Source organism: Melopsittacus undulatus, chromosome 2, assembly GCF_012275295.1.
Source record: "Melopsittacus undulatus isolate bMelUnd1 chromosome 2, bMelUnd1.mat.Z, whole genome shotgun sequence".
Lineage (NCBI taxonomy): Eukaryota > Metazoa > Chordata > Aves > Psittaciformes > Psittaculidae > Melopsittacus > Melopsittacus undulatus.
Genome location: NC_047528.1, coordinates 83,569,894 through 83,588,544, shown reverse-complemented (window position 1 = coordinate 83,588,544; position 18,651 = coordinate 83,569,894). Strand labels below are relative to the sequence as shown.

The window sequence follows — 18,651 nt, the reverse complement described above, 5'->3', positions numbered from 1 at the left end:
TGTCACAATTGGACCACATGATTACAATTATCTAGAATTGCATAGATGAGTTCAATATTCTAAAATGTCAACTTGATACTTCCTTAAGTGTGACATGTTCTTTATACTGTCTGTAAGTATTTTTTCAGCAGTGAAAAATATTACAGGATGAATACAAGAAATGGTTAACAAATCTATGGATTGTTGTGGTCTATAGTTAGCATATAAAAACTTTCAACTATATTTTGTCTCACGGAAGGTAATACATTTGAATCAATTTCAAATGTATTTTCCAGGTAAACCCTTATAAAATTCTAAATATCTTTTCAAAACATCTGTTGAAAACCGGCCTAGAATGCAGATTTTGAAATGCCATCTGATTTTTTTTCGTTCAAAAACATAATATGAGCACCTAAGTATTTGCTTATTTACTGATTTCTAATACTGAGAATGGCTATGTCTTTTGACTAATTGGTAGTTAAAGGCTTACCTTCCCTGCAACCTGCTAATGACTGTACATAGCCTGAGCTATTGTTAAGTGGTTTGGAGATATTTTTTTTTGAGTCTTTAATTTTTTTAATATTTTCTTTTATAATGTTACAAATATCTGTTTAAAGTCACATGACAGAGACATAGAGATTTCCTTTCACTTGGTAATTTTGAATTACTGCAATTATCAAGATTGAGATATGCCATATTTATCAGGTGTAATTAACATATATATGCAATTTATGTATATGTAAAACAAGAGACAGTCTCTAAATCCCACTAGTTACAATTAGTCAGTGGGACCATAATGTAATTATATTTTCGCTTTCTTCAGGAAATAGTGGCATTTCAGCTATGCCATAAGATACACAGCTCTGTTTTGTTGTATTTTCTGGAAGCAATGACTTATATCACACACAGTGCAGCATATGTGAGTCTTGTATCCCAGTCTCATCATAGTTGAATTTATTTTTTTTTTTCTTTGGTCAACAAGTGGACAACAATGAAGTTGTCAGGGTTAAAAGTGAAGAACGGAATTGCTAAAATTTCCAATTATTTGGGGTAGTTTACTCTCTAATTTAGATGAATGCCAACAGGTCTTCAGCAAGGAGCAGTGGGTAAGTTTTTTAATGAGCTGCAGCTAAATTCAATATGCAGCAATGCCTCAGCCTGGGGAGAATCCGTATCTGGAGGCAATTGTCTGGGCCAGAATAAAATATAAGCACAGTTAAGCTACTGAAAAGGTGATTGCCAAAGCTATTAATTTTACTAATTTACACTGGAGTGTAATTGACATCTTGGAGGGTTCTAAATGAAGGAGGATTGGCTGCAGCAGCAAAATGTTTTATCATAGTATTTAAACTAAAAGTTTACTTCCTGGGAAAAAAAAAAACCAAAATCAAAAACCCACAAAACCAGCACATCCACAAAGTTAAAACTATATGCAACTGACATAATGACTAATTACTTTGGGTTTAATGTTAAAATTAATTGAATTGTTATAGCTTTTTTTTTTTTTTTCTTTCCTCCTCAGCTATTTGGAAAAGTAACACAGTCACTGAAAAAAAATACTGTGGGTAGAAAAGTAGTCTTTCAAGTCTTTGAGAGTCTTTGAGACAAGTAACCACAGGTATCACAAGCAACCACAGATATCTATCAAATCCACCACACAGAGCTCATTAGAGTGTAGCCTGACAATCTGAGGTTTTGGGAGATGTTCATAACTTAAGCATAAAGTTCATGGAACTAATATTTTCTTGTGGAGAAAACCTTTGCATTTCAATCAAGTTCTGAAGGTCAAAAAAAAAAAATGATAATAGAATTCAGTTCACCCTGGTTAAGGCCTGTTCATTGGTAGTTTTAAAAAGCAAAGCCTGCAATGTTTTTATTGCTGTTCCTAGCATGTAAAATTTATTGAAATGTTTTCTAATTCATGCTATTATTAGAATACTTTCATATTAACTAACTTTATTTTGGTTTATGTATAGGTAGAGTAGATAAATTTTATCTTAGAAGAAAAACTGTTATTGCAGAATTTCTCAGCCAATAAGGTATGTTTTAGCAGTGAAGCATTGTGAAGTCCTTAAACATTTCTCAGTAGCATAACAGTGCTGAAAATAATCATGTATTTTTAAAGTTTCAATTTTTATATAAGTCATTGATGAAGTCAGATACAGGCATTAAAATACATGTTTTAAGTATTGCAACGTGCAGGCTTTTGTGGACTGCAATCATACATGACTAGAAAAATCAGATGCATAAGAAAATATTTACACCCTTATTTAATAATATTAATAAAGAGGTTATTTTGAATATATTTTAATGCTGCCAAGTGTCTTTTAAGGCCTTGCCTTTATGGAATTATGCAAGCGCTTCATATTAATCCTGTAGTGAGGATTTAGGTTTCTCTGTCCTTGAAAGACATGCTTCTTTTCATAATGATAAGTACATTTTTTTTTGAGATTGAATAAGGCTATCCAATATCATAATGAAAATTCAGTGTTATTGGTATAATTTTTATTTATGTTCTGTATATATAGACAGGTAAGATGAGCTAGCAATGCTGAAAACACAGAATTTATTTTTCTGAAGGTTAGCTGACATCTCTCACAACTGGCAAGCTTCTTTATGTATAAGTACATACTTGAAAGTGATTTTATTGATCTTAGTAGATCATACTTTTGTATTTTTAATTCTTTATTTGATGCATATGATATTTTGATGCTAACCATGAGCTAGCAAATATGAAATAGGTTACAGTTTGTTCTAGAAAGCAATAAACTGTTCCAATGCTTGTTGGACTCTGAGGCATAACTGCCTTTATTCAGAAGGTGTCTGCTATCTGCTCTTTTTTCTTTCTGTATGTGTAGCACACCTATGTTTATTCCTCAGAGACTGACTTTTTACACTCTCATATATTTTACAGCTGCTTGTAAAGAATACTTTCTCAAGCATTATTTCACTTCAGGAAGAGGCACATGTTTGTTTTTCCTGAACTTCTTATCAGAATGCTGCTAGGAGCAGTGTCATGGTACAGTAGTCAAGATAGGTGTGTTTTGATGCTTTACTCCTCCCACGTATTCTGTTTTTGTAAAGTTTGCTTGTACTCAAAAGGACAGCACAATACAGTTGCTGTGAGTTTGGAGAACTGTAGTGAGAAGAGACCAAAAATGGAACAAGTAGCAAGACTTAACACAATAAGGCTGGAGGTGTAAACTGTTGAATAGCAAGTGGTACTGGGATTTTTCCCTCTACAGGAAGAGGAAGATGTATGGATATACTGAGGTCAGGGAAAAGTGCTTTAATACCTAGTTTTCCAGTGCTAAAAGGAAATTAACTGCATTTTCCAAAGCTAATTAATTATGATGCCACCTAGTAGTACTGTTTTGAATGCAGGCAATAATCATCACAGATACTGCAGGGCAGGGAAGAGCCCAGGAAATGACAATATTTAATTTTGTGGGCAAAACCTGCATTATTCCTGTAGCTCTTTTCTTCTGGGGGTACTTTTGGTTGGTTGGTTTTGTTTCTTTTGTTAGTTTGTTTTTTGCATATTGGCCTTCTCTATAAGGGCAGTTCATGGATGTATTTCTTGTCTTCGTATTGCATGTGGTAGGATGTGGTACCTATTCAACAAAATCAGTTTCACATGTGTAGGAAGAATCATGTTTATGGAAAGATTCCATTCCTTAATTAAATATATGTAATGATGGGGAATATTATTCAATTTACTGTTTGAGACATGATAATGCTTGGTCAAAAGCAATGCATGAAAAGGTAAGGCTTACCTGAAAGAATGGGATTTTTGGAGACTAGAAATAATTTGCACATCAGTATACCACTGGCAATCAAATAAAAATGCAAAATAAATTCATTTCAATTAAAGTGGCTTTTTAAGAAATAACCATATAAGAAATGGACATTTACTCCAGGATTTCCCCATCATTCTTAAGAATTTATTTATATTATACATTGTTTTAAAATGCTATTTGTTTTTGAATATTTTCATGTAACTAATGTATTCTGGCACTTTGTCAGATTCAAGTTATTCAAAACCATTCTTAAACAATTATCTAAAATTTTAATTTCCATTTTCTTATTTATTTTTAATCCTTGTGTGTCAATCTACTGTGCTTCTGGTGAACCATTATGACATTAGCAATGACATATCTTTACTGAATGAGTATTATTTTTTAATACTACTGCTTCGCAGCTGCTACAATCTCCTTTAAATAAAAAAATAAAAAAATCTCATTACAGTGTTAGCATATGATTCAGTTTCAGCTATACATTTCTAGTAGATATGCTTCTCAGGAAAATAATGCAACAGACGCTATGTGTTGTACCTTCTACAGCAGCAAATTCCACCAAACATAGAAACAAGCCAAAAAAAATTCCCTTTCTTTGCTGATGAAAATTGTCAGTTCTGAATAAGTCTGCTCTCCATTCCTTTGTGCAAAATGCCAACTTCTGCCTTTGGTTCTCTTATGCTATTGTAAATGGGGGAACGATAGAAGGAGAGAAACACCTGTTATCTATTGTAAAATCCACTGAAGTGAAAGAAATTTAATCCCTGATTTCTAGAGTTGTATCAGATTCCCAACTCTTTTATTTAAATAGTATTAAGAAACTAATTAATTTGGATTGTTACTATTGGTTTAGAATAAGGTACTTAATAATGCTGCGATATTTGTATTATTGTAGTACCTTACAATTTAACTAAAAATATAAACTTTTTAATAATATAAGCATTAATGGTTTGCTTGAACTAGAAATCTCCTGACTCATGTTTCTTGTTGAACTATACAAGTGTAATCATGCAGCTGTGAGAAAGTTTTCTGTAAAGGTTAAAATGAATATATAGTTGCATATATCTTATTCATATTGCTGTGAGTTAAGTATTACACAAATTTTGAGGGATTACTGAAATATATATTTCTCATAAAGTTCAGTCCTATCTCCAGATTTTAATTAATATTACCTTGAAGAGTGCTCTTATAAGGGTCCTCTGTAGCAGTGATTGAAAGATACCCAATTTTAGCACTACTATAAATAATTAAGCATGGTATCTGTGAAGTACTCATGCATCAAATTTCCATTTGAATTTTATTAGTTTCAGGAATTATTTACAAAAAGATGGCAAAGTTTTTATTATATGTACATACATATACATCAATGTGTGTGTGCATAGTTATTAGCCTAAATTTGTGTTGAAATAATAGATTAAACCAGTAAGCCTATAGAAACTAACTGTATTTTGTATGTCACTTTACGTATTCCTATGACCTCATTTAAAGTGAAGAACCTTGCACACCTGGCATGCTGTTTTCATTATGATGACTATAACTATTCTGTCTTCTCAATGAAAAAAGAAAAATGCAATTATATTTAAAATGTTCCTCGTCTGGGTCTAAAGTTCTTTGCTACATGTAGAGCATAGTAATGAACTATTAGAAGTGTCACAGTGTAATCTTGAGGAATGCAAATATATTGCTGCATGTGGTTTGTTGAAAATCTCCCATTTTCTAATCAGCTGGGACAGCTTTAGGTTCACTGGGGTGAACTGTTATTTTTAAAGAGCATGTGGTTCATGAAACATATGGGGGCAAAGGCAATTTTTTATTAAGCCATTTAATTTAAATAATAAAAATTATAGCAGTGGTATGGTAATTAGAGAGGTTTCAGTGTAAGCAGATGTACTGAGAAAGTCATTTAGTGGAAAAAGTGTAAGCAGAGGAATTAGATTTGCATTAAAAAAAACGCATCAGAATAACACAAGTCTACAGATAACTTTGTGAGCTTTATATATGATATACACACTTCTTCTAGAGTGTGTATATGCATATTTTAAGATTCTAAAGAAAACTGAAGAACCAGATGACTCAGCCCAGTAACTGAAGAGAGAAACATGTCATGAAAGGATGGACAGGGCAAACAAGTTGAAATGAGACACCTTGATAAATTTGTGCAAGGTAGTGTTTATATTTGCTTTCTTTTATATACTGTGTACCTAACTAATGATATTTTTTTTTTCTGTGAAACCATTGATCCATTGTCTTTCACATATAATGTAAAAAAAACCTTCAAAATGTGTGATTATCTATATTGGGACTGAAACATCTAAGTAATACGATTTCTGAAAGAAAGTTTAACAGTAATTGCCTGTACAAGTTCTTTGATGACCTCAATAAGTTTATACTTTTGAGAAGACAGACATCAACTGCCATAGATTTTGGTCCCACACTAGAAATCCCATGTGATATGACAAAACAAACAAATATAACTTAAGAAACCACAAGTAATTTACATCTTTCAAATTTTGCTTGTTCTAATGGAAATTCAGGTGATCAAGTATTTGGAGGTTAGTTAAAAGAAGCAATCATAGTTCTCCCTGCTCCAAAGTACACTTCTGGTATCGCTTTTTATCCATGATTCAGAAACACATCAAATCAGAAATGTAGTGAATGAGTATAAACAGACACTATTTTGTCACCTTGTATGTCTGTAGCTTTTTCAATGCCATAGATCAACTATCTATTTTCTTGGCACAAATTCTGGGATTTCTCTACCTTTGGTGCATGCACATGCTTTCAGAATAGGGTGTCTACTTCATATTTGTTCAGATTTAAAAAAAAACAACCAAAAAAACAAACAAAAAACAAACCTTAATTAACTGAAGAGGTGTGTTGCTGGGATTTCTTTTAGAAATATGAATTCATTAAAGACCTTTCAAATTACAAAATTCTAAACTGTACTTTTTAGTTTAAGAGAAAGGTTTTAGTATAGTGTTGAAAGCACTAAGTTGACCTGGTTGTTCTGTATTGCATATTGTTTAAGAAGTTGCATCTAGTACACAACTCATTATTCTACTTGACACCTCAAAATGATTTAGCATGTATGAAGTTTCTGTAATGGACAGAGTCTAAAAGAGGTGTGATCATTCAAAATAAAAGGGCTAGCACTAAAATCTCAGTAACACTGTAATCACTGACTACTCTTGAATCTCCTGTCTTTATTTCTGTGGAGAGCAGAAGATAAGTTTGTATAGTTTCGCATGGATTAATTTTAGTACCTGCCATTTCAGACTACTGGAGTGTAGGTAATCTATGTCAGAAGCCTTCTTGCATTTGTCCTTAGAAATTATTTGTAATTGTTTCTAGGCTGTGAACTGGATATTACATCGTTTTAAGTTTATATAGTTTTAAGAAACTAAAGGATGCATTCTGTTGTATATCTATACTAGCAAACAGTTCATGAAGATAAAACTTCTGTGGTGACTGAAACTATGACTGTGGAAACCACTTATGTGCCTTCTACATACCTGGAAGAGATCCTTCACCTTCTGCAGGCCTTGTCTGAAGTAGAAGAGCGCCTTAATTCTCCTGTTCTGCAGGCTAAGGATTGTGAGGATCTCTTCAAACAAGAAGAGTTTCTTAAGGTAAGATAATAAATATCTTCTTACTGTGATTGGATTCCATTATTTTTTGGCTTCTATATATTGGATAGCTGCACTCACTATCAGAGACCTATGTTTCATCTATGCTCAGACACTCTGTGATGTGTGCGTGTTTTGATGTTTATACAAGAAGGCACATTCGTGCAAAACAGAAGAACTCTGAAAAGTTACTTTAACTGTTTCACCTGTATTTGAAAGTCATGAGCATTGACACCTGGGGTAGAGCAATCCCAGGCACAGCTACAGGTTGGGCAGAGAAGAGATTCAGAGCAGCCCTGCAGAGAAGGACTTGGGGGTGTTACTTGATGAGAAAATGAACATGAGCCCAGAAAGCCAACCGTATCCTGGGCTGCATCAAAAGAAGCATGACCAGCAGGTCGAAGGAGGTGATCCTGCCCCTCTACTCTGCTCTCGTGAGACCTCACTTGGAGTATTGTGTGCAGTTCTGGTGTCCTCAACATCAAAAGGACATGGAACTGTTGGAACAAGTCCAGAAGAGGGCCCCGAGGATGATCAGGGGACTGGAGCACCTCCTGTGTGCAGACTGAGAAAGTTGGGGCTGCTCAGCCTGGAGAAGAAAAGGCTGCATGGATACCTCCTAGCAGCCTTCTGGTATGTGAAGTGGCCCTATAGGGATGCTGGTGAGGGTCTCTTCATTAGGAACTGTAGTGATAAAACAAGAGGTAACGGGTTGAAACTTAAACAGGGGAAGTTTAGATTGGATAGAATGAGGAAGTTCTTTATTGTTAGGGTGGTGAGGAACTGCACTGGCTTGCCCAGGGAAGCTGTGAATGCTCCATCCCTGGCAGTGTTCAAGGCCAGCTTGGATGGAACCTTGGGTGATATGGTTTAATGTGAGGTGTCCCTGCCCATGGCAGGGAGGTTGGAACTAGATGATCTTGAGGTCCTTTCCAACTCTAACTATTCTATGATTCTATTCTATGATTAGGGTATCTTGAAAGTAAATCCTGGGAGAGAAAGGATGGAGAGGGGCAGTCATGTATTTAAAGTTATGAATTTGTGGTTCAGGTTTAGTTTGTGTGTTTGTAATTTGAAGTAATTAATAAGCAACCCTATCCACACCCTATATTGGCAGCTTTATTTTAGTATTTGATTTAAAAAATATTTTTTATTAAAACAGCAACAAAACCAAGTAAAATTTATCTGTTTCATTCTAAACTAGTCCAAAAAAATCTTAAATTCTCTTTGGAACTGTATTCTGTGCAATTCTTTCTGTTTAATTAGCCAAATGGAAAATATTGTCCAAAAGGTAGCTCATGTAGTTAAGAAAAACTAGTTCCAAATTGTTGGTTTGACTTTAAATAACACTGTCTGGTTTCTTCATCACTTGCATCAATAACCTGGTGGAATTTTGCCAACACAGAATTGACATAAAAAAAGAACAAGATTAAAGTTATAAGCCTAAATAGCAGAATGTGTTATCAGCTTTTGCAGAATAATGTTTGTGTGAGGAAGGCCTTGTAAAAAATCCTGCTTAAGTGCTGTATATAATTACAGTAGTTTCAAATTGTCATCCAGCATGAAGAGCACATTTCCATATTTCTATAATTAGTTTGGGGAAGGAAAAGTTTTAACAAAAGTAAGCGATAGTCTAATGTTGTGTTTTAAGCCCAGCTAATAACTCAGAACCACACAGTTGTTTGCTCAGCCCTCCCTGTCGACCTCCTGGGAGGATGGAAAGAAAAATTGAAAGAATGTAAACTCAACAGGTTGAGATAAGAACAGTCCAATTACTAAAGTATAATACAAAACTACTACTACTAATAATGATAATAGAAATAACAAGGGGAGAGAATATAAAACTAAAAGGGAAAGGGAAAATATCCTAATAAACAAACCTGATGCACACTACAATTGCTCACCACCTGTGAACCTATGCCCAGGCTGACCTAAGCAGTGATCTGCCCCTTCTGGGTAATCTGCCCCAGTTTATATACTGGGCATGAGTAAGCATTACTTAGCGACAACTAAAACACTGGTGTGTTACCAACATTGTTCTCAGACTAAAGCTGAAACACAGCACTGCACCACCTACTAGAAAGGAGAAAAATAACTGTTATAACTGAACTCAGGACATCTAAAGAGGCTGAAATTTGCCTACAGAGCTAGAGGAAAGAAATTTAGAGGGAGAATCAGGACAGAGGCTCTGTCTAGGTGCTCTGAATCATCCTCTGTAGGAGCCCATTTATCTTTCCACACCAGAGGAAGTGTAACAAAACTACATCCATATTCTGTTATTGTATTATTATAATTATTTGTATTTATTGTTTTTTATTGTATTATTATAATTAATTCTGTTATTATAGCTTGCGAAGTATCACATCTAGTTGTAATTCTTATACAAGATTAGGTCTTATGCATTTTAGGCATCTTTATATATATATGTGTATACACACACACAAAGATGTTTAGATATTAGCTGTTGAAAACTAGAGTGTTTTCAGTTTCCTAGGAAGGCAGTAGAGTATGCGTAGTGAAGTGCAACAGTGAGGTATTAGAGCAAAGGAAGCATATAACTGATAATAGGATTGTGTGAAATAGCAGTAGGTCATTCCTTTTACTACTTCTGATTTAGTACAAGTTGATTATAGTATTGACGCACACAACATGCCAGTCGTATTGTCGTTCGTTATTTTAAACAATACCTTTTGATAGATTGACTCTTTTGCACAAAAAAAAATAGATAAAATCATAGACCATGTAAATAATGACTAATGAGCTACCACTTGGTCCTTATATATGAAATTATGTTCATTTCTGGACTGGATGGAAAAAGAGTGACTTACCCCAAGCATTTTATTGGCATCTGCTTCCTTTGCTTCTTAATGCTTTACATTGGGCTATCTTTATCTGATTTATATCTGTAGCTAATTTGTTGTTCAGCCACATGTATTTGGTATTATCAGAGTTGACACCAACTTTAATAATATTGATTACTGAGGTTACAAGTAAGTACTGCCATAGGTTTAATTTAACTGAACTGTTACATTGTTATGAGATGCGTCTGTGGGCTCAGTTCCACCTTTCTCCCAAATAAATCTCTTAGAAGAAGCAAATGGACCTTACACATTTGTGGGGCTTTGGAATGGTATAGTTTTGATCTGAGCTTGCTTAATGAATATTTATTTCCAAGGAAAAGCATTCATCATTGTCACTGTCCTGCAGTAAAAATAGAAAAGTAGTGCATAAATTGTTCAGCAGCTGGTTGGGAAAGTTTTGAAACTAAATTGTGGTTGATATTTTATCCCTGACAGATTTGCATGAATCAAACTACAGAATTCTCATTAATAGCTCTGTGTTTTAAAACTGAGTTTGTGATTTATTTTTTTTTTACTTCTATTCAGAAATAATCTGTTTTAATTAGTCCTGAAAGAGAAAAATAAGTTTATTTACAAGAGTCTTTCAATTGTAATTGTTTTGAACATTTTTCTTCAAAGTAATATGCATAGTAAAACTTAAATCCAATTACAAGTTCTTTTAAACATTAGGACATAAGCTTAACTCAGTTTTTCTTCATGTCATGATTTAAGAGCAGCTGATAACTCAGAACTGCATTTCCTCAACACCTTTTTCCTTCTTGCTTCTAGTGGGATGGGGAAGAGAATGGAAAGATTATAAACCCAGCAGGTTGAGATAAGAACCTGTAAGAACCTATTTAGTCCAAGAACTAAAGTAAACTACTACCACTAATAATAATAATGCTAAGGGAAATAACAAGGGGGATAGAATATAAAACTATAAATGGAAAGGGAAAAACAACAATAAACACAAGTGATACACAGTACAATTGCTCACCAGCCTGACCCAAGCAACGATCTGTCACTTCAGGGTGAACCCCCACTCAGTTTTTATACTGGGCAAGACCTGCTGTGGAATGGAATACCCATTTGGCTAGTTTGGGTTAGGTGTTCTGTCTCAGCTTCCTCCCAGCTTCTCGCATTCCTCGTCACTGGCAGAGTATTAGAGACTGGAAAATCCTTGATCAGAGTAAGCATTACTTAGCAACAACTAAAATGTTGGTGTGTCAGCAGTGTTGTTCTCAGACTACAACTGAAACACAGCACTTGCATCAGCTACTAGGAAGGAGAAAAATAACTGTTACAGCCAAACCCAGGACACTTCATTAATGTACTTACAATATTTAACAAATAAATGAAATATTAGAGTTCTATCAAAGATGAAACTCCAGTTGGTTGTATGGAAAATCATCGTTCATAGATAGATGGATTAGTAACTTTGGCTTAATGATACACTCTTAAAATGTTATTGATGATGGAGTTCATCATCTTTCAGTTCCCCGTTTAGAATTGGTTGTAATTGCAATGGATTTTGTTACATGATCAAGTGCAGAGATCAAATGCCTTCAGGATTTAGCTAGTTATCCTTACTTACAATGGATATTACAAATGCTAACAAAAGTTGAACGAATGTGCAGATTTGCATATATTCAACTTAACAGGTTTTGGAAAATCAAGCTGTATTGCTCATAATATGACAAAGATTTCCTGTGTGGTAATTTTTCTCGTGCAAGCTGCTTGCCTTGTGTAAGCTCTAGATTGTTTAGTGGAGATATATGTGCTAAAAAATACATTTATTAAACAGAATATTAAAACTAACATGTATGTCTGCTAAAAGGTAGCAAAAATGAGTGTGCTAAAATGAAGCAATTTACTAGGAACTTAAGTCTAATGTGTGTTTATAGCCATATGTGAGAAAGCACTTAGGAGAATTTCATGCTATAAATTGCTGTCATAGTCATGGCATAGCTGTGCTTGTTCATTACTTAATGATGTGGTGAGACACTGGAATAGGTTATCCAGCAAGGCTGTGAATGCTCCATCAATGGCGGTGTTCAAGGCCAGGTTGGACGAAGCCTTGGGTGGCATGGTTTAGTGTGAGGTGTCCCTGCCAATGGCAGGGGGGTTGGAACTAGATGATCTTAAGGTCCTTTCCAACCCTAACTATTCTGTGATTCTATGATTCTATGATATCAATTGTGAATTGAAAACTTATTTTCTGAGGCTACTTGCCTTATATAATTAATGCTGCAAAACTATATTAGGGCTTGTCCATATTAAGCATTTCCTTTTCTATATATATTTTTTCTTAATTTAATCAAGAACTTTGTATTATAGAATATGATTATACATTTAGTTATAATATTCTTTGATGATGCAATATTTTTAATATAGAAGGCCATCTGGTTCTTTGAGAAAGAGGTCTCTTATATATGTAGCTTCTTGCATAATAACTCCAACAATTCTTTTTCATTTTCTTTTGTATTTCCAGGAAGTTCTTTATTTAGTTCATTAAAAATTAAATGTTTGCTGATGTTATTTTTCAAATATAGATATTTTAATGCTCTGAATTTTTCTTTTCCTCTTCTTTTTTTCTTTGTTTTGTAATTCATCTACTGACAGATCACTTTTTTTTGCACAGTTTTCTAATGTATCTTCAGGATACAGGCAAATTACTGTACATATTATGCATCTCTGATTGTGGCAGCCAGAATCCCCTGTTAAAATGGTTTATTAAACCAATAATACTCATATCAGATGTTGTAACTCATAGTTCTATACAGATTTTAATACTGTAAGGAATTTGTATAATAATTGTCTCTATTCATGATTACTATAAACTGTGATGTTGCTAGCTTTCATATTAATACAAAAGGCATGAAATACATTAACAAATCTGCTATAAATATAGTTTACATTTTTGAAAGCAGAATTTTCCAAATGTTTGGATTGCCAAAAAATGCATTTCTAATTTTGCGCATTGGAATACGTATTTGTCATGTGTTAGCCCATTCTTAGCAAGGAACATCACCTGATTTGATATTCAGGGTGGTTTTCTGCTACAGCTCAGTAAAACCCAATTAGCCATAACTTAGAACTGAGTGTAATCAAATACATTCTCTGAATAGATCTATCAGTAATACAGTGCTCGGTGGACGATTTGTACACAAATAGCCAGGGAACTGAATTTTTACAGAAAGTTGTCTTTCTCTGGCTGACAAAGACAAATTCCAGGTAGTGAAAATGAACTGGTGTTCCAAGGCTCTAGCACTCATATTTCTCTGCAAGAGCAATGAGATGGATCATTTGCCAAAGGCTACTGTCACTTTAGCTGCTAATGATTTTCTGTTATTTTTTTTTCTTAAAAATAAAATGTTTGTGTACTTCTGTTAACCATGTTACAAAATCTCCCAAGGCATTGTTGATAACTAACTGCTTGAAGCTGTTCTCTTCAACATGAAATATAGATGGGGTGTATGTGTGAGATACATGAGTATGTATTTTATTTGCTTGGACACTCTTATGCCATGCAGTTGCAGATTTTGTTTCTAGAAAGTCAGCTATATTATCTTTGTAGCACCTGTATTGTAAACAGAAGCTAAAATCTGACATATAAATCACAAATATGTTTTTATATATTTTATATATATGATTATATATATGTGCCTGTTCATATATTGCTAATTTGAAATATTTAGGTATATGGCAGTTACCAATTCTGAAGTGCATAGCTATTTTTCACCTATTTTTAGAAAATCAATCTACTTGGTTAAAAAACCCATACAATTTAAATATATGTAGGCACATATATTACTCTTCAGTTGATTTCACAAACACAGTACATTCCTTTTTGGGTGGATGGGTTGACCTGATATTCAGACCTACTAAAAAGAAGGTTACTTAAGTGTGTCATGGCAGCTTTTAATATTTCAATTGCATATTCTCCTCTTCTTTAAATATGCAAAATCTTTGTCACGAATGAGGTTTTGTGAAGATGCTGACTCCTTTTTGTTCAAGGGATATTATCTTGGATAATTTAGAGGCATTTTATGGTTTTATCCTTTGATATTTCTTGTATTCAGATTAGTAACAGTGTATACCTTAATTGTCTATGGCCTGTGCATATAAAACCAAGATTTAGGTAGACTCGAGTAAGGAATGCTGAGTGTAAGATATTATGCTGGGGAAGTCAAATGAGATTATTCAGTAATGATACAGACCCGTCCAGCTTTTGCTCCAGATGATAGATTGCTGACGAGGCAGGAAATATGTTCCTTAGAATCATAGAATTAACTAGGTTGGAAAAGACCTTTAAGATCACAAAGTCCAACCATTACCCCACAACTGCCAAGACCACCACTAAGCCATGTCACTAAGGGTGTCATCTGCACACGTTTTGAACACTTCCAGGGATGATAATTCCATCACTTCCCTGGGAAGCCTCTTACTGATACTGGGACTTTTCCTTATTGGGAATCATCACACAGACAAGACGTGACATTCTCTTTTTATTTATAAGTGTTTCCTGTAGTCTGCTAAATGTAAGTTAACATTTCTCAGAACCTGTACATTCAAACTACTAGTCATTGGGGGATTATGGAATGTTTCCTTTTCTTTTCTTTTTTTTTTTTTTTTCCAAAGACTAACATATTGTAGTGTTTGCCCTAGAGCTTTAGGTATCAAAAGTATTTTTTTGCTTTTGCTGGTGTGGGGTTTTTTTATGCAATTATGTCAGAGCATTGCTGTCACATTTTCATAAGGATTTCACTCTTATATATGACAAAATAGTAAAGACAGTGTAATAACTTTAAATGGTTATAAAATGATAACCACATTTTCTCATTTAAAGACTAATTTAGGCTTTGTCTTAAATAGTTACTGTTTCTAAAGTATTTCCCAAGTAATTTGGAAGAAACAAGGATTTTGAAAATTATCTGTCATTTCATGCTAGTACTACTAATAATATACCAGTACCCTCATTATACCCATAGTTCTAAAATACTAATTTTAAAGCAAATTCATTGCAATAGAATTGCAAACCATATATCTAACAAGGAGAGGGTGTGGATGATGAGTTGAAAAAAAAAATTATTAAAGTCCATTAATAGAACCAGATGAATTCATAAATGCTGAATAAAAACTGAATTCCTTAAAAAAATGAGTACACACACACACCAAAAAAAAAAAAAAATCGAAGAAAAACCAATTCACAAAAGCCCACCCAACCAAGAAACCAAAAGAAATAAAAAGCAAACTGCAGCTGCAATTTTTTTTATTTTTTGTTAAGTGAATATTGTATTCAGGATATAAATTTCAGCTGTCATTATTTCTGACAAAGAGCCGTTAGAAAATAATATACCTCCTCATCTTCTATTTAGTAATACTAATAAACCTTTCAGATGAGAAGTAAAATCTTGGTGTGAAGTTTTCATAAGTAAAACTACCCTTTGAACTACATTTAAATTGTTATAATTTGTGATTACTAGACTGTTCAAATAGTTTTGTTTTATGATGACAGATCATAAATGTCTTTTTTAAAGGTATTATCTGAAAATACAGTTTTTTTTTTTTAAAAAAGCAACAAGCAATTACAAGGAGAAAAAAGGATTTTTTTTTTAAGCTGGAAAAGATGTTATCACAAGAATGTTTTCTGACTTCAGCTTGTATAGCTGAGATTATTCTAGGGATGGGAAGCCTGCAGGATTGATCTCTTTCATCCTTTTTGTAATGTGAAATTACAATGAAATTACAAAATGAAGCATGTAAAAGATGCTTCAAATTAAGTGAACAAGACCCGAGCAAGCAAAGTTGTTTTGGTTTTTTAGCTAGTTGTAGTTAAAATAGATGAAAATGTAGTTTATCATGCCTTTTCTTTTTTCTTTTTCAAAATTGAATTGGCAGTGTTTCTGTCTCCTGCTGAAACTAATAAAAAACAATTCTTTAGTTTGTATTACCAAACACAAGTTATATATCTGAGACTTAATTTTTAGTGGAGATGCAGGGAAGTTAAAATAGTGTGATGGAACATTGCTCTTGTTAATGCTTAGAACATCTTTTATTTTATTTAACAACTCCTTTGGATATCGTATGCTTAGACAGATACTGTTGTACCTAAATAACTACATCATTCTTATTCCTAACCACCCATGGGGAAATAAAACACAGGTGTTCGGTGCTGACTTCCCATGTCTGTCTGAATCTATGTGAGAGAAGAACTGAGGATGTCTTTGAATAGTTTCACTTGTCATGACAACAGATCAGAATCCATGCTAATGGTCTTTTTTCTGCTATTCTGGTACATTATAATTTCCAAAATCTTTCCTGTATTGTTTCAAATCTGATGCTTGCTCTTCACATATGACGGAAAGGCAAATCTGGGTTTGGTGGTTTGATTTTTTTTTTCTTTATATATAGAATTATAGAATAGTTAGTGTTGGAAAGGACCTTAAGATCATCTAGTTCTAACCCCCCTGCCATGGGCAGGGACACCTCACACTAAACCAAATCACCCAAAGCTTTGTCCAGCCTGGCCTTGAACACTGCCAGGGATGGAGCATTCACAACCTCCCTGAGCAACCCATTCCAGTAACTCACCACCCTAACAGTAAAGAATTTCTTCCTTCTATCCAGTGTAAACCTCTGCTGTTTAAGTTTGAACCTGTTACCCCTTGTCCTGCCACTACAGTCCCTAATGAATAGTCCCTCACCAGCATCCCTGTAAGCCCCCTTCAGATACTGGAAGGCTGCTATGAGGTCTCCATGCAGCCTTCTCCAGGCTAAACAGCCCCAACTTTCTCAGCCTGTCTTCATATGGGAGGTGCTCCAGTCCCCTGACCATCCTCGGGGCCCTCCTCTGGACTTGTTCTAACAGTTCCATGTCCTTTTGATGTTGAGGACACCAGAACTGCACACAATACTCCAGTGAGGTCTCACGAAAGCAGAGTAGAAAATAGAACCATCAGATTGTACCTACAGGTTTTAACCAGACCATGGCAGTGTTAGAGGGTAATTATAATTTTATTTTGTGTTTGCTTTTCTACCATTGCTGATTTTTCTGCTTGCTTCAAAATAACATAACAGCCTTTGATCACTGCCTCCTTTCAAAAGTCCTGGTAGTGTGAAAATGCTTCTTGCATACAAGGTGGCAATTTGTACTTCTCATGAATCTGTCAAATCAGTATTCACCCTTATCCCAAGAACAAAGCTACTGCAGAGTTGTATACAGCAAATGAAGGACTTTTTTATGTTAAACAAAAATAAGACTCTTTGGTCAGTTTATCTGATAAGTTCTCAGCTAGGAGTTTTCTTCAGTATTCATTTGGAGGCTTACATATTTAAGAAGGAATAAAGGATGGAAACAGTTAAAAGAGTTCTAGGTGTTGGTGTTGGAAGTTAAGGAATTTGAAGAAATGATTGGAGAAATGTTCCTCACAGAAGCTGTGGATTACCCATCATTGTTCAAGTATCCAAGGTCGGGATGGATAGGACTTTGAGAAACCTGATCTAGTGAAAGATGTCTCTGCCCATGACAGGGAGTTGGACTAGAGGGTTTTTGCAGTTCCCTTCCAACCCAAGCCTGGAAACATTCAGGGTCAGGCTGGACAGGGCTCTGAGAAGCCTGATTTAGCTGAAGATATTCCTGCTCATTGCAGGGGGTTGGACTGGATGACCTTTTAAGGTCCCTTCCAACCCAAATAATTCAGTGATTCTACGGTAAAAGATTAATATGGATTTAGATTTTTATCCACAGAATATTAATTTATCTGTGCTGCAGTTTCAGTGAGACATACATGGCTCTATTAAGAATTCATTAAAAAGCAGGAATGGTAAGAAATGGCTAAATATTATGACACTAAATGAAGTAGGGAGACATCTATTATTACACTGCTGTTTGAATATGCCTACCTCAAGAATTATCTGAGGCTTTTAGTGGTTTGCTGGTGTATCAGACACTTTATCTATTATGATTTATTTTGAACTTTGTTTGCATCTACATTATCCATATGATTGTTTCAAATGCTGAATATCTTATAGTTGTTGACATTTCATTAGAGAAAAGGAGAATATCTTGACTTCAAAAACTTTAGGGAAAGAAAGTCTAACTTCAGGCTAAAATCAAATTGATGCAGTCATCAATCCGATGCAGTCATCAGTCCAAGACATTTGAATTTTTTCATGCCTGGCTGCATTATATTCATACAGCAAGAGGTATTGTGCAAAATTCACCATTGTAAGGAATCATGAGAGCATTTTTCTTCCTAACACAAATCCCAGACTAAAAAAATAGAAGCTTTGGAACAGGACAAGTAACATGTGCCTCGTTGCACTGAGGCTGGAAGAGGCCACCTGCAAGAAACAGAAATGAAAATTTAGAGATTAATAAGTGCATTTCAGAAACATTTGTTTTTG

General features: G+C 34.4%; 1 protein-coding gene across 4 annotated transcripts in view; it reads left to right on the top strand.

Annotated features, from left to right (window-relative positions):
* Positions 1-18,651, top strand: part of DMD (dystrophin) — a 1,017,291-nt gene that overhangs the window by 411,353 nt on the left and 587,287 nt on the right. For all 4 annotated transcript variants that reach the window (XM_034074486.1, XM_034074485.1, XM_034074487.1 and 1 more), the window contains one exon: positions 7,211-7,405. In XM_034074486.1, coding sequence (XP_033930377.1) covers positions 7,211-7,405 — 195 coding nt within the window. The remainder of the gene's footprint in view (positions 1-7,210; positions 7,406-18,651) is intronic.